This window comes from Phyllostomus hastatus, unplaced genomic scaffold (genome assembly GCF_019186645.2).
Source record: "Phyllostomus hastatus isolate PE091 unplaced genomic scaffold, TTU_PhHast_1.1 phas_scaffold_182, whole genome shotgun sequence".
In the NCBI taxonomy this organism is placed as follows: Eukaryota; Metazoa; Chordata; class Mammalia; order Chiroptera; family Phyllostomidae; genus Phyllostomus; species Phyllostomus hastatus.
The window spans coordinates 30,558,597-30,575,299 of NW_025334013.1; the positions used below are offsets into that span (position 1 = coordinate 30,558,597).

General features: G+C 46.3%; 2 protein-coding genes across 5 annotated transcripts in view; one reads left to right on the plus strand and one right to left on the minus strand.

Moving 5' to 3' along the window:
- Positions 1-428: 428 nt before the first annotated feature.
- On the plus strand, positions 429-3,821 carry UROD (uroporphyrinogen decarboxylase). Of its 2 annotated transcripts, XM_045859222.1 has the most exons (10): positions 429-503; positions 1,168-1,280; positions 1,404-1,483; positions 1,561-1,623; positions 1,839-2,036; positions 2,158-2,319; positions 2,697-2,834; positions 3,008-3,108; positions 3,190-3,256; positions 3,585-3,821. In XM_045859222.1, exons 1-10 carry the CDS (start codon positions 484-486, stop codon positions 3,744-3,746), a joined length of 1,104 nt encoding a protein of 367 aa, XP_045715178.1. In that variant the 5' UTR covers positions 429-483; the 3' UTR covers positions 3,747-3,821. The 2 variants fall into 2 exon arrangements, with proteins under 2 accessions (XP_045715178.1, XP_045715179.1); XM_045859223.1 differs by lacking the exon at positions 1,561-1,623.
- An 801-nt stretch (positions 3,822-4,622) lies between these two features.
- The window catches only part of ZSWIM5 (zinc finger SWIM-type containing 5), a 121,650-nt gene continuing 109,569 nt past the window's right edge, over positions 4,623-16,703 (minus strand). For all 3 annotated transcript variants that reach the window (XM_045859950.1, XM_045859949.1, XM_045859948.1), the window contains 3 exons: positions 8,752-8,915; positions 8,185-8,266; positions 4,623-7,452 (listed from right to left, as the gene is read on the minus strand). In XM_045859950.1, coding sequence (XP_045715906.1) covers positions 6,590-7,452; positions 8,185-8,266; positions 8,752-8,915 — 1,109 coding nt within the window. In that variant the 3' untranslated portion in view covers positions 4,623-6,589. The remainder of the gene's footprint in view (positions 7,453-8,184; positions 8,267-8,751; positions 8,916-16,703) is intronic.

Below are 16,703 nucleotides of genomic sequence, written 5' to 3' on the forward strand. Positions count from 1 at the left end.
ATCTTATTCACCAATTACTTCTGTACCTATTATAGGCTCTTAGTAGTTAATAGAAATATTTAATGATTTCAGATTCCTGTATAGTTTGGTTCCATAATCCACTGTATGCCTAGCTGGCCAGGCATCAGACCGTTAGAAACATGGACAGTGGGAGTGAAAGTGAGACCTTAGGCTGAGACTTCGGGATTCCTAGTCCATCAGAGAATGGCAAATTCCCCAAGTCACGGTAAAGGGTAATTTAGAGGGAAGTTACTTTTTTTTTTTTTTTTAGCTGCGTCGCTACACTTGACTTTATGGTTAAGTGAGGCCGGGAGTCCCCTACGCAGCGGCCGGGGCTGCCGGGTAGCTGTAGCTATAGTCAGGTCATGTGACTTTCAATATGGCTACCACCTTGACTCAGTCCAGGGAGGGGCGGAGTTTGGGGCGGGGCCTGCTCAGACACAGGTTGAAGTTGGATTGGGTCGAAGTTACAGACATCTTACCATGGAGGCGAACGGGCTCGGGTGAGTTCTCTGCATCATGCGCGGTCCGGCCATCGAGGCATCTGACTTGGGTCTTCCACCTGAGGGATCTGTCCCTCTACCCCCTTCCCTGGACAGTCCTGGGAATCAGTGTCCGCGGTCAACCTCAACCAGAGTCCGGAATCCCAAAAATCCTCCAACCATGGATTCCTGAGACCATCCCAGCATCCGCCTAGCCGGGACTGCGACCCCCAGACCTTCATTTAGGGGATACTCCTAGGACTTTCTAATCCTCAGTTAGGACCCCTATTGCTGGACCATCAACTCTGAGCCCTCCTTGGACTAGCCCCCAGAGCTGGAACTAGCCCACTTATACTCCCCTGTTCCTGTGATTTTCTGACCCTGAGACCCTCCAACTATCCTTTTGGGGTTTCCCCCGCCCCACTTCGCCAGTCTTTCCAGTGGCTTTGAACTTGGGGAAGCTGGGACTGGGGTAGGGTAGAGGCCCCAGCACGGCCCCTTGTCGTCTTGTGCACCACCTGATAGGCAGAGAGGAGGTGAAGTGGGCCGGGAGCCACAGCTTGGGAGCTGTTCTGGTGAAGGCAGATAACGGTGCTGGACTGAATCCGCCTTAGGACCTCGGCCTTCCCCACCTTTCAGCTTAGCTTACTGACACCAACCTCCCACCTCTGACCCCCATGTCCAGGCCCCAGGGCTTTCCAGAGCTGAAGAATGACACATTCCTACGAGCAGCTTGGGGAGAAGAGACAGACTACACTCCAGTTTGGTGCATGCGGCAGGCAGGCCGCTACTTACCAGGTCAGGGTCAGGGCCTGGGAATCTAGGTAAAACTGTGGAGGGCAAAAAGTTTGGCGGGGGCACAGGGGAGAGCTGTTCAAGGTTCTCCAAGGCTGAGCCCTGCCTCTTCTCTCCGGTCGACAGAGTTTAGGGAAGCTCGGGCTGTCCAGGACTTTTTCAGTACCTGTCGATCTCCAGAGGCCTGTTGTGAACTGACTCTGCAGGTGAGGGGCCCACAAAAGAGGGGAGGGATTTATGTCCTCCGCTCACTATGTAGCAATCTGTCTTCTATTCCCTGTAGCCACTGCGTCGCTTCCCTCTGGATGCTGCCATCATCTTCTCCGACATCCTTGTTGTACCCCAGGTACCCACTCAAACCTGATTCTGGAATGGATGAAACAGGGAGTAGACAGTGAGGCTCAAGATGGACACTTATCCTCACTGGACATGGGGAAAACAGGCTGGAAGAGATGGTTTGGCTGAGGTTCACTCTCCTTTTCCTCTTTCCTGGTATGGGCTGAACAGAGCCTCTCTCCTGGAGTTACAGGTTGGGAACACAGATGTTTTCTTCCCCTTCAGGCACTGGGCATGGAGGTGACCATGGTGCCTGGCAAAGGCCCCAGCTTCCCAGAGCCATTAAGAGAGGAGCGGGATTTAGAGCGCCTCCGGGATCCAGCAACAGTGGCCTCTGAGCTGGCCTATGTATTCCAGGCCATCACCCTCACTCGACAACGGCTGGGTGGACGTGTGCCCCTGATTGGCTTTGCTGGTGCCCCGGTAATGTGGAACAGGGCAGGTACTCGGGCATGGGGAAATCACTCTGGTAGGTCTGGTGTAGACAAGGAAAGGAAGTGTCAGACTTCTACACCTGTGACATTCTCTTTGTATCCTTTTGCAGTGGACTCTGATGACATACATGATTGAGGGTGGCAGCTCAAGCACCATGGCTCAGGCCAAGCGCTGGCTTTACCAGAGACCAAAGGCCAGTCACCAGCTGCTTCGCATCCTTACTGATGCGCTGGTACCATATCTGGTGGGACAAGTGGTTGCTGGTGCCCAGGTGAGTCCTGAGGGAGAGACAGATAGGCTGGGGTGTAGCACATAAGGACCAGAATCAACGCAGGTCCCTATATCTGAGAGGGTAGGTGTCTTAATGCCAGGCATGAAAGAAGTTTGGCTTGCAGTGATCTGGCCAGAGCAGCTGAGTGCACCCTGACACTGGCAGGGGCGCTAATGTTTTGTGTGTTCAAAGACCAAAGCTAGCACTGGGACCTGGAGGAAAAGACAAAACTTTTTGACTGGAACTGGGTGTATAGGTGCAGGCAGTATCAAGGGTTCACGTCACTTGGGGAATGATGGAGGCACATTCTGTGTGTGGGCCTGAGATACTTCCTTTTTGTGTGTTAAATGTGCCTCTTCACCACCACCTCACCGTAGGCACTGCAGCTCTTTGAGTCCCACGCGGGGCATCTTGGCCCCCAGCTCTTCAATAAGTTCGCGCTGCCCTACATCCGTGAAGTGGCCAAGCGAGTAAAGGCCAGGCTGCAGGAGGCAGGCCTGGCACCGGTGCCCATGGTAAGAATGGGGGAGGATGAGTGAAGAAGGTGTGACTGGAACTTTCAGGGTAAGTCCTGCATGGAATGAAGTGACCACTGAAGGGCAGCAAAGGTACAGCTAAGATAATAGTAAGTTAGTAGGCAGAGCAAAGGCCCTCTGTAGCCTCAGGAATCTGCCCTTGTTTTCCCCAGATTATCTTTGCTAAGGATGGACATTTTGCTCTGGAGGAGCTGGCTCAGGCTGGCTATGAGGTGGTTGGGCTTGACTGGACAGTGACCCCAGAGAAAGCCCGGTGAGTAACGGAGTGGGAGGTAGAGGGGGTGCAGCTGCCATATGTGCCGTCACTAGAACGTAGCATCAACTCTGCTTCCAGGGAGCGTGTGGGGAAGAGCGTGACGTTGCAGGGCAACCTGGACCCGTGCGCCCTGTATGCATCTGAGGTAACAACCAGGGCCCCTGGGTGTGTCTGCGAGTGTGTCTCTGTGCACTGCACGGCGGTAGATGTGGTTGTATTCTTGTGTGTTTTCATGTCTGCCTGTCCCCTCTACCCTACACACACCATGCGAACTTTAGGAAGACAGGAATTTCTTTTTGTTGTTGTGTTTTCACAGTGCCTGGCCCATCCTAGGCATCCAATATTTTTTGGATTAATGACTGAATGAATTATAAAAACTAGAATCACACCTACATATATGTGTGTCACTATTATGTATAAGGAGGACAGAGGTTGCTGGCCCTTCCAGCAGCCAATGCCCTGTTGGTCCCCAGGAGGAGATTGGGCGGCTGGTGCAGCAGATGCTGGATGACTTTGGGCCACAGCGCTACATTGCCAACCTGGGCCATGGACTGTACCCTGACATGGACCCAGAGCACGTGGGGGCCTTTGTAGATGCTGTGCACAAATACTCACGTGTACTTCGACGGAAGTGAGCATACATTCTTTTCCCCTCAAGTTCCACCAACACAGAATGTTGTTTCCAGGAGAATAAAAGTCCCAGAGCTGGAGTCTAGCATGTGGTTTTGTTTACCTGTGCCCTTATCTTCAGTTCCTCCTTAGCCTCTGCTCCCTCCCCCGGGGCTTCCTTCTGCACCCTTCCCAAAGCCGTGGAACTCAGGTACCGGACTATGTGCCATAGGGCTTAATGTCAGGGCCCTCACCCCCATTGTGTCCTCAGTTCTCCAAGACCCAGAGCAACCTAACAGCTGGAGCTGTGACATTTGCCGAGATTTGGGTCCCCACAGCTTATGAGGTCAGAGTGACAGGGCTTCGTGTCTGAGGAGGTAGATCAGAGAGGGGCACAGGAATGGCTAGAGTATTTCAGAGAGGCCTTCAAGGAAGATGGAATCTAGGTAAGCAGGGAGAAGCTGAGAAGCGTTTAGCTTTGATACCGAAAGATACCAGAGAGGGGAGGACATGAAGACTGTGAGCCAGGGTGCTTGGGAGCAGAGCCTTAGACCTGCGTCGCTGAGGTGGGAAGGCCTCTGATGCCAGAGGTCCCGATGGTGCTCAGGGTGGTTCTGCGTACCCTCTAATTTTCTCAGGATCTTGGAGTTTCTGGCCATTATGATGGCATCTGCTTCCTGGGACAAGGCTCTGAGCTGCCTGTGAGCTCCGGAGAGGGGTCTGGTGTGGCAGGAAATCTTCCTTGTCATTGCACATCTCACACCACTAGAAACCCACTGCAGTCTAGACCCCAATAGCTCCCTGTCCCAGCCAGGGCGATGCAGAAGAGAGAGAAGGGCCCCATTTATTGAGAGAACACAATTTCTGTTTTCACAGAAATGATCTTTTCTGTGATCCGTGATTTATTTATAGAAAAGCACTCTGAGTTCACATACTTGCTAAAAAATGGCAATCATGATACAGAAATGGGAGTGGCTTTTTTTTTAAACCAACCTACTGGGCCGAGAGGTTGTAGGGGCCCATGGCTGAACAGTGAGACTTCATTAGCCACAAACAGCAAATACAACTTCCTGGTTAGTGTGGAGGGAGAAAAAGGTGACACAACCAGTTTGTCAAAGAAAGGAAAATAAAGCAGACAGGTCCTTAGTTCACACTCTAGCTATTCCACCCTTTCCCTATCACACCCCACCCCCTACTCAGGAACTAAAACCTAGAACAGTCAACACCAAGACACTGGCATCCAAATGACTTTTGAATGCCCTTGCTACCTTCTATGGGAATTCCAGGCTGAGCACAGGGCAGGAAGGTAACAGGAACATCATACACTGGAGGTCAGCCAGGGCTAAGACAGAGGTTGCCCACTAGGGCTAGAAACTAGTCAGAAAGGGAAAGGCCAAATGCATCCCAGCCCCAGCCTCCGAATCAGTAATCAATGGGACTGTGACAAAGCTTGAGGTAGCGAGGCGGGGGAAGAAAGCAAGTACAGGGTGAGAAGAGAACTGTGGAGCTGAAGATGCCACTCTTAAGGTAGAGGGAGACGTGCTTAGAAGCTTGTTTGGCGACAGAATAAAGGAGGCACAGAGACGGGGAACATATTTAGCTGGTGAGAGAGACTAAGAGGAACTGGGAAGGGATCTGGCAAAAAGAGAAGAGCCACATTTATGCAGATCCTCAAGCATGAATTCACAGATATACCTACACGTTGAAATATACAGAGTTACACGTGTAATGACAGAACAATGGAGAGCAGGCGTACACACAAACATGTTCATACACTTGCACTCCTGTGTGCCCATACACTAAACATGCAACAAACATGAACACACACACATAAGTATTCTTACATATTCACAAATGTGTGTGCCCTCACACAAAAACCCAGAGTCCAGCACACAGACATGTATTCACACAGATACATATATGTGCATGTACAGGCACACACAGATACATCTAAGCATACAGACATATGTACTTAGCCATACAGATATATACACATACATAATTAGAGATGAAACCAGACACTCTTTAACACAAAGGCGACCACAGCAAATGAATACTATGAGCTCAGTGGCCTCCCAGACCTTCACCTTCTCCCTGCACTTGTTTCCCAGGAGCTCAGCAGGCTCCTAGAGGCTGTGTGAAGCAGGAGCAAGAGCTTCAGTGTCTCATGGCTTCATGCAGCGAAAGTCTAAGTCCAGTCCTGGCCCTGCCCCTCACCCACCGTGGAGCTACAGGTGCCCCGTCTGTAGGCTGGGGTTTCTGCATAGACTAGACTTGGGATTTATTCTAACTGGCCATTTTTCTTCCTTCCACCCTCACTCTTCCACTGCCAACAGCATATACTCTGCAAAGAAAACCTGAGAAATGGTGTGAGTCTCCTCAGAAAACAGGCCTATCTTCCTACCCACAGCTGTTTCAAGTACCCATCAAATTAGAACCAGAGTTATAAATAGTTATAACTTTATAATGTAATTGGCAACACATATACTATAATATTTACAGTACCATAAATGTTTCTGTTTCTCTGGTTAAGCAATCCCTGAGACGGAACAGTGTTCAGTGTTTGCCAACGGAGAGGGGGCCAATGCCCAGGACACACGCAGGATACAGGAGTGTGAGGTGGCATGTTGTAAGGTTTCTGATTGATCTGCAGGACCCAGCTCCTCCAGGAACAGTGGGCTATGTGAGAATCTTGCCAAGGCAGGCATATTGGCTACAGTCGGACTCTCCCCATGCTCAGCCCTGTGGCCTGTGGTTCAGCCACAGGTGCTTCGAGTCCTCTCAGGGTGGACAAATGTTTCAGTGTCCTTGGCCTGACCTGATGGTACCTGGGAGCCCAGGCTGCCCCAGCAGTGAGCTGTCTGCTTTCTCAGCCAAAGCGTTCTCTCACCAGCAGCATCAGCTTCTTCTTGCCTTTGTAGATTTGTTTGAGGTTGTCGATGAACTGGGCAAACTGCAGGTGGCCATCTTGCGGCAGCAGGAAGGTCTCCCGAGCCTTGCTCAGAAACTCGATAAACTCTCCATAGTGGCGAGGGCTGATGTGTGTCAGGCGTGAGTGTGTAGTGTTGATGTAGGCATTGATGGTGGCGTCCAGCAGCTGGCGCAGTGGAGCTTTGTCAGTGGACATAAGCTTCCCAGAGCTGCGGCGCCCAGGGATGCCAGCCAGGCCCGGCGCAGTCACGGTGCAGCGCCGCAGGATGTCCGACAGCACTGTGGCACAGTGCACGCTCTTCACCACCAGGGGAATGAGGGCCGCCAGCTCATTCTTGCCCAGAGAGTGGCTAAGGGCGCATGCCCAGAGCACATCATTGATGGCTGGATGGGTGTCCTGGTTGTAGGCCAGGTTGAGATGGCTCATGGCCAGCGAGGCCAGCTTGAAGGCACGTAGCGGGTAGCCACGGAGCTCCATGTAGCGGGCGATGGTGAACAGCTGTGAATGGGTCATGCCCCCAGCAGCAGCGTCAATGGCGATCTGGTAGGCTGCCTCAAAGGCGATGTGGTCTTTTTCACAGAGTGTAAGGGCTGACAGGGCACAGCTCTGCGGATCCTTCATAGCACACTGCAGGGCCAGCGTGCGAGCACAGCTAGCTAGCTCCTCCCGCTGTGGATAGTCAAGACTGAGGCGCAGGATAGTGGTGTGGGACACGGCTGTGGCAGCCACAATGCTAGTAGCCTCGGTGGGGGTGAAGAGTGTGTACCAGCTCTGCAAGATGCTCACCAGGGCCCGCACACCTGTCAGGGAGAGCCTGAGCTCAGCCGTGGCCATCCGGGTCCCGATCCAGGTCTGCCCAGATTACCAACTGGGGTCAGAACTTGGCCTGCAGAGATGAGTTCTCCTTTCTCCTCCACAGCCTTGAGATGATCTGAGGCAAACCAGGGAATGGGGAGCATCCCGGATGGCCAGACCCTGTTTGGGGTCTCTTCCCATCCCTTCCTTCCCCAGGTCAGAGGACTGAAGGTCTCTGCAGGTGCTCTTATCCCCTCACAAGGATGGAGCAGCAGAGCCTGCGGTTTGCCTGCCCCGAGGCAGGGGTTGCAGATCTGCCTGGGCGTTCTAGCTGAAGTGGGGCCTCTCAGGGTAGAGTCTTGTGCTGGGGCTTTGGACTCTAGATGGGGTCCTGAGCCTCCAAGTTGTTTGGGGTTTCTCAGAAGTACGGACAGGGACTGGGACCAAACCACCAGGTCAACTACCTCACAGGGGTGCACTTGAGTACTGATGGTTGAAAATTCATTCTCTCGGATGTCTCTGATTAGAAAGTCAAAGTGCTGTTGACATCAGGGTATAGTCCAAGCAGAAAGCAGAGCTTGGACTGACTGAACAGAGGCCCCCTTCTACCAGTAGCCCTGTCCTTTCTCAGGCCATCAGTAACAGGAATATGAGAGCTCTAATGGTCTGTTGTCTTGTCACAAGAGTAGGGCCCAGGAATCCTTTACCCTGGGGGCAGAGGGAGGTAGGAGACTCACCCACTTCTGTAGCACACGTCACCAACCACCGCACCATCTCCCGGCGCCTCCAGTTAAGGGTTGATAAGGTCATCCTCATCACCTGGGCAAAAAAAGGGGCATTACCAGTAAGTTAAGCATAACTGGTATGAACCCCCTCTCCCTACTTCCCCTTGCCATTTCTTTATGAAACAAGTATTTATTGGTGCTTTACATGACCATTTCTCCCAATAAGGACAGGCAGGTTCATTACATTTCAGTCCCACACTTCCTACAAATCAGACAGAAGGCTTCACTGATGACCTCTAACAAATAAAGCCCTTACTTACCACGCCATGCTTGACTTCAAGGAGTGGGGTGGGGAGATGATGGGGTCCCCATGGAGCCTAAAGCTATGTTGCTTCTGGACTTAACTTCAAAATGGGGCCCAATTTATAGAGTTCTTATCTTGTGCCTAGGCTAGAAGTTGTACTGTGGGGACACAGAATGAACCAGACCTGGCCTATGTCCAGACCCCCTGGGGTTGTATCTTCCATCAATTACCGCCAGGCCAGAAGCCTAAAGCTGGGATGGCCCACTCCTCCGTACCTGCAACCCCAGCTCCAGGGCCACATTAAGCAGGGTGCTGTCAGCACTACTGTCCGTGGGGGTGGCAATCTTGAATGCATCTTGGGCCAGTTTGAAGATGAGGGAGGAAGAATGGATGTGCTTCTGTATTGCTTCCAGGATTGTTCGGAGCCTCAGAGTATCCCCTATAGGTACCAAGAAAAGGGGCAGGGACAAGGTCTTCTTTAAAGCTTCCCTGAATGGTCCACCAATCACAACAGGTACTGGCTGAAATGGCTGCTATCAATTCACTGAATGCTCCTGAATGCTACCATCCCTTCTGGATGATCAAGTGCTATCTCCACTGAACCCACAGGACACTGCTTCCTTCCCCATCACCCACGTGAATTCACTTCTTTTCACCTTTTCGTCTGCTTCTATCCCTCGCTCTCTTTAGGTCTCAGAAATAATTTTCATGAACACCTGAGTTTTGAGAGCTACTTATACAGAAGACAGGGAGCCACAGTATTGCCAAAAAAGTATGCCAGTCCCACTGTTTGCCTCCTTGGAGCAAAAAGAACATGGGTCACTATTTCCTATTCAGTAGGCAAGAATTCTAAACAAAGTACTAGGGCACAGAGTAGGGAATACACCACAGGAAAGGCATCTGTGCCATTAGAAGTGAAGGCCACTGTATGAAGGCAGTATGGTATGTGAAAGATTGGCATATCTTATAGAGGAGTAAATGTTAAGTAAATATAGAACGAAAAGTAGGTCTTATGTTTTCTAGAATTATAGTGGTAAGAAATAGGCTTTGGAATGAAATACATTGGAAATTTCAGCCCTTTTACCAGTTACTTCATCTATAAAATAGAAACTATATCTTTTAGGGTTGTTGTGGGAGTTATATATAATTTGTATATAGGTAATATTTTATGATTCTAGTTTTACTAAAAAGAAATAAGGCCCTGGCTGGGTAGCTTGGTTGGAGCATTATCTCATATACCAAAAAGTTAGGGGTTCAGTCCCACTCAAGACACATACCTAGCTTGTGGGTTCAATCCCCCCATTGGGGTGCATATGGGAGGCAACCAATCAGTGTTTCTCTCTCACACTGATGTTTCTCTTTCTTCTCTCTAAAATCAATAAACATATCCTCCGGTGATGATTAAAAAAAAAGCTAAGTAGCATAGTGTGTATAGTGTGTTATGTGCATCCATATGAGTAGATAATCTCCAGGAATATTTATTTATTTATTTATTATTGATTTACTTTTAGAGAGAGAGGAAGGGAGGAAGAAAGGGAGAAAAACATCAATGAGTGGTTGCCTCTTGCGCACCCCCTACTGGGGACCTGACCTGCAACCCAGGCATGTGCCCTAAGACTCAAACCTGCGACCTTTGGTTTGCAGGCTGGCACTCAATCCACTGAGCCACACCAGCCAGGACTCCAGGAATATTTATATGAATGTCTTAGTAGTAGTTATCTTTGGATATCAGGATTATGGAAGAAATTACCTTTTTTCTTTTCTTTTTGATTCCAGAGAGAAAAGGGAGGGGGAGCAGAAAGAGAGAGAGACAGAAACAGAGACAGAGAAAGAGAGAGACACAGAGAAACACATCGGATATGAGAGAAACATCAATCAGCTGCCTTCCAAATATGCCCTGACAAGGGGCTGAACCTACAACCTACGTATGTGACCTGACCGGGGATTGAACCTGTAATCTTTTGGTTTACAGGACGATGCTCCAGCCAACTGAGCCACACTAGCCAGGGTGAGATTACCTTTTTTCTTCTATTATCTTTAAAAACAGTTTTGTTTTTTTTTTTAATTAATAGACTTTGGCCTTGCCCTGACCAGTGTGACTCAGTTGGCTGGGAGTTATTCTGCAGAACAAAAGGTCATGGGTTTGATTCTCTGTCAAGGTACATGCTTGGGTTGCAGGTTCAGTTCCTGGTCTGGGCTGTACAAGGAGCAACCAATCAATGTTTCTCTTCCTCTTTTTTCCCCTCCCTTCCTCTCTCTGTAAAAATAATTAAAATCTTTTAAAAAATAGACTTTGGCTCTGGCTGGTGTGGCTCAGATAGTTGGAACATCATCCTGTAAATTGAAAGGTTGTGGGTTTGAATATTGGTTAGGGCACATGCCTAGGTTGTGGGTTTGTCCCCTGTTGGAGTGTGTTTGGGTGGTGGCCCATCAATGTTTCTCTCACATCAAGGTTTTTCTCTCTCTCTTTCCCTTCCTCTCACTCTAAAAGCAATGAAAAAAATGTCCTCAGATGAGGATAAAAAATTTAATACTTTTTTTCAAAGTAGTTACAGGTATATAGAAAATTAAGCATACAGTACAGAGAGTTCCCATATATCCCATCTCCTTACTTCCAGTTTCCTCTATTATTAACATTTTACATGAGTGTGATATATTTGATGGGTCAACACTCATACGTTATTAACTACAGCCCATAGTTTTGTTAGGGTCCATTGTGGTTATACAGGTCTATGGTTTTTACAAATGCACAGTACCATGGATCCCCCATTACTGTATCATACAGAATAGATTCATTGCTTTAAAAACCTGTGCTACACCTACCTATTCATCCCTCTCTTCATTCTTCCTGTGACTACTGGTCTTTTCACTGTCCATAGTTTTACCAAGTACAATGCCATAAACTTAGAATTACAGTATGTAACATTTTCAGCCTGGCTTCTTTCACTAAGCAATATCCATTTAAAGTTCTCCATGTCTTTTTGTGGTTTGATAGCTCATTTCTTTTTATTGGTAAATACTATTCCACTGTATGGATCTATCAGTTTTTTTATCCATTCACTTTTTGAAGGACACCTGGTTGCTTCCAGTTTTGGATGATTATAAAAAAGATGTTGCAAACATCTGTGTGCAAGTTTTTGTGTGGACACAGGTTTTCAACTTATTTTGGTAAATACCCAAGAGAACAATTTCAGGATTATATGATAATACTATATTTAGCTTTGAAAAAAACTGCAAAACTGCCTTCCAAACTGGCTTCACCTTTTGCATCCCCAACAATGAGAGTTCCCGTTGCTCCACAGCCTCACCTGTGCTTGGTGCTGCCTGGGTTTTGGTAAGCTCTTCTAATAGGTATGTGGTGGTATCTCACTTTTGTTTTCTTTTCCCTAAACACAATATGCTGAGCATTTTTCATGTGCTTGTTTGCCACCTGTGTGTCTTGTTTGGTGAGACATCTGTTCATGTCTCTGACCCATTTTAAAATTCAGTTGTTTGTTTTCTTGTTAAGTTTTAAGTGTTATTTGTATATTTGGGATACAAATCTTCTATCAGGTAAGTGTTTTACAAATATTTTCTCCCAGTCTGTGGTTTATCATTTCAGTTTCTTAACAGTATTTTTCATTGAGCAGAAGTTTTTCATTTTAATGAAGTCCTATTTATCAATTTTTTCTTTTGTGGATTGCATTTTTGGCATCTAAAAAGTCATTGCCGAACTCAAAGTCACCTCGATTTTTCTGTTATTTTCTGTTAAGTTTCAGCTCTGCATTTTACTTTATGTCACTGATCCATTCTGAGTTAATTTTTATAAAAGGTGTAAGGTCAGTGTCTGTATTCATTTTTTTGCATGCGGATGTCCTGTTTTTCCAGTACCACTTGTTGAACAGACTATTCTTTGCTCCTTTGTCAAAGATCAGTTGACCATATTTGTGTGGGTCTATTTCTGAGCTCTCTATTCTGTTCCATTTAACTATTTGTCTGTTCTCTGGCCAATACCACACTATCTTGATTATAACAGCTTTACGATAAGTCTTAAAGTTGGGTGGTGTTAAGTTCTCCAACTTTGTTCTTTAATATTGTGTTGGCTATTCTAGGTATTTTGTTTTTCCATGTAAACTTTAGAAAGAGTTTGTCAATACCCACAAAATATCATGGGATTTTGATTGAGGTTGTATTGATCTATAGATCAAGTTGGGAAAACTGATATGAAAATATTGAGTCTTCCTCTCTATGGACATGAACTACTTATTTAGATTTTCTTTTGTCTCTTATCAAAGTTTTATATTTTCTTAATATAGATATTGTGTGTACATATTTTGTTAGATTTATTCCTAAACCCTTTTCTTGGGTGCTAATGTAAATGGTATTGTTTTTAACTTCAAATCTAAATTGTTCGCTGTTGGTATATAGGAAAGCAGTGGACTTTTCTATCTTAACCTTGTGTGCTTGATATAATCACTTATAAACAGTTCCAATTTACTGTTAATTCCTTGAGATTTTCTACATAATCGTGTCATTTGCAAGCAAAGACAGTTTTATTTCTTCCTTTCTAATCTGAATAATTTCCTTTCTTGTCTTATTGCTTTAGCTAGAATTTCCAGTATGATACTGAATGGGAGTGGTAAGAGAGGACATTTTTATCTCATATATGATTTTCAAGGGAGCACCTAGTTTCTCTCCATTAAGTATGGTGGTAGTTACAGGTTCTTTGTAGTTGTTCTTTATAAAGCTGAGTGTCTGCTCTACTCCTATTTGCTGAGGTTTTATTTTTAAATAATGGATTTAAAAAATCCACATCTGGATTTGGTCAAATCATTTTCTTGCATCTACTTACATAATCATATGATCTTTCTTTTTTAGGCTGTGGATATGATGGATTACCTCACTTTTCAAGTACTTGAACCAGCTTTCCATCTCTGAAATAAATCCCACTTGGTCATGGTGTATACTTTTTTTATACTTTGTTGGATCCAATTAGCTAACATTTTATTTAAGAGTTTCACATTTATTTACATGAGTGATATCGGTCTGTAGTTTTCCTTTCTTGTATTATTTTTACCTGCTTTTGGTTTACCAGTAATGCTGGCCTCACCAGATGACTTCAGAGGTGTTCTCTCTGTTTCTGTTTTCTGGGAAGAGATTATAGAGAATTGGTATCCTTTTTCCCCATAAATATTTGATAGAACTCACCAGTGAATTCATCTGGGCCAAGTACTTTCTGTTTGAAAAATAATTGAGTCAATTTCTGTAATACAGATCAGCCTAATCAGATTTATTTCTACATCTGTGAGTTTTATTAGATTGTGTTTTTTCAAAGTTGTGAACATACAGTTGTTCATAATTTTCCTTTATTGTCCTTCTACTGACCATAGGATCAGTAATGATAGCCTGCCTCTCTCTCTCTCTCCTTTCTTTCTTTTGTTTAAAATAAATCCTCACCCAAGGATATGTTTACTGATATTTAGAAGGAGAGGAGAGAGAGAACCATCAATGTGAGAAACATCAGTTGGTTGCCTCCTGTACATGCCCTAACTGGGGATAGAACCCAAAACAGGTATGTACCCTGACCAGGAACTGATGTGCAACCTGTTGGTGCACAGGACGACACTCCAACCAATCAGTCACCCAGCCAGGGCTCCCTCTCTCAGTTATTTATTTATTTATTCTTTCGTTTACTGGTTAGTTGGGTAGAGGTTTATCAAATTTAATGGTCCTGCCCTGGCTGGTGTAGCTCATTGGATTGAGCATGGGCTGTGAACCAAAGTGTCGCAGGTTCGATTCCCAGTCAGGGTACATGCCTGGGTTGCAGGCCATGACCCCCAGCAACCGCACATTGATGTTTCTCTCTCTCTCTCTTTCTCCCTCTCTTCCTTCTCTACAAATAAATAAATAAATAAAATCTTTAAAAAAATTCAATGTACTTCTAAAAAAATTTAATGGTCCTTTCAAAGAAGCAGTATTTGCTTTCACTGGTTTTCTCTATATTTTTCCTATTTTAAATTTCACTGATTTCTGCTCTAATTTTTTTTATTTTTTTAAATATATTTTATTGATTATGCTATTACAGTTGTCCCATTTTCCCCCTTCACTCCCCTCTACCATGTACCCCCTCTCCCACACATATCCCCCCCTTTAGTTCATGTCCATGTGTCATACTTATGACTTCTTTAGCTTCTACATTTCCCATACTATTCTTACCCTCCCCCTATCTATTTTCAACCTACATTCTATGCTACTTATTCTCTGTTCCTTTTCCCCCTCTCTCCTCCTCCCACTCCCCTGTTGCTAACCCTCCATGTGATCTTCATTTCTGTGGCTCTGTTCCTGTTCTAGTTGTTTGCTTAGTTTCTTTTGGTTTTGCTTTAGGTCTGGTTGTTCATAATTGTGAGTTTGCTGTCCTTTTACTATATGTGTCTTTTCTTTATCTTCTTTTCTTAGATAAGTCCCTTTAGCATTTCATAAAATAAGGGCTTGGTGATGATGAACTCCTTTAACTTGACCTTATCTGAGGAGCACTTTATCTTCCCTTCCATTCTAAATGAGAGCTTTGCTGGATAGAGCAATCTGGGATGTAGGTCCTTGTCTTTCATGACTTGGAATATTTCTTTCCAGCCCCTTCTTGCCTGCAAGGTCTCTTTTGAGAAATCAGCTGACAGTCTGATGGGAACTCCTTTGTAGGTGACTGTCCCCTTATCTCTTGCTGCTTCTAGGATTCTCTCCTTCGTTTTTACCTTGGCTAATGTAATTATGATGTGCCTTGGTGTGTTTCTTCTTGGGTCCAACTTCTTTGGGGCTCTCTCAGCTTCTTGGATTTCTTGGAAGACTGTTCTCTTTGCCAGATTGGGGAAGTTCTCCTTTATTATTTGTTCAAATATGTGCTCAATCTGTTGCTTTTCTCCTTCCCATTCTGGTACCCCTATAATTTGGATGTTGGAACGTTTAAAGGTGTCCTGGATGCTCTTAAGCTTTTCCTCAATTTTTTGAATTCTTATTTCATCATGCTTTCCTGCTTGGTTGATTCTATCTTCCTTCTGGTCCACTGTATTGTTTTGAGACTCAGATTCCTTCCTTTCACTATTGGCTCTCCTCCGCATATCTTCCTGCATCTCTTTTATGGTAACCTGCATCCTTTCATCTAAATTGCGCCCAAAATCAGCCAATTTCGTGAGCTTTCTGATCACCAGTGTTTTGAACTGTGCATCTGATAGATTGGCTATTTCTTGGTCGCTCAAAAGGATGAGTCCTGGGGGACTGATCTGTTCTGTTGGAAACATATCTTATGTCTTTCCCTGTCTCTCCTTTTTTTTTTTTTCCTGGTCTGGTCGCTCCTGTTATGGTGGGGGGTGGAGCCTTAGTTGTTCACCGGGGCTGGGCACCCCAGTCGCTAGATTGTAACGTTATATGTGGGGGCGGGAGCGGGGACAGGAGGGAACAATGGTGGTAGTTCTGTTCTCCTGGGCTCAGACTCTTCTCTGGGATCCTGGGCTGCGAGCTCTGCCCTGGTCCACAATCGCCGCCTCACTGGGTCCGCGAGCCACAGCTTGCGTACTCAGGGATCACCGCTGCATTCTTGCACCCCGGATGGCTGTCGAGCTGATTTTGCGCCAAGTTTTCCCCGACCTCCGCGCGCCGCCAACCCGCACCAGCCCTGCACCCGCCCAGCTCGTCGTCTCCTACCAGTCTGGATGTACGGGTCTACTTCAACTTCTTGGCTGTCCACTTCCATTCAGATAAATCCTCTATCAGTTCTGAGTGTTATTCTATCTGTAAATTATTGTTGTTCTAATCTTGGTTGTGCGAGGAGGCACGGTGCGTCCACCTAGGCCTCCGTCTTGCCGGAAGTCTCCTAGGTTGACATTTTTTTAATAAAGTATTCTCCCCCCCCCCCCCACTATCTTCTGGCTTACACAGCTTCCAAGAGATACATTGATCTGTTGCCTCTTGCATGCCTCCAACCGGGGACCTGGCCTGCAACCCGGGCATGTGCTCTGACTGGGAATCAAACCTGCAACCTTTCAGTTTGCAGGCTGTCCCCCAATCCACTGAGCCACACCAGCCAGGGCTTATCCTTGTCATTTGTCCTTTGTATGTAATGTGTCTTTTATTTCCTCTAGGTGCTTTTAAGTGAGAGTTTCTTTTTTTTTTTATCACTGGTTTTAAGCAATTTGTTTATGATGTGCCTTGGTATATTGCCTGCCCCCCGCCACCCCGCCATATCTTGTGCTTGAGA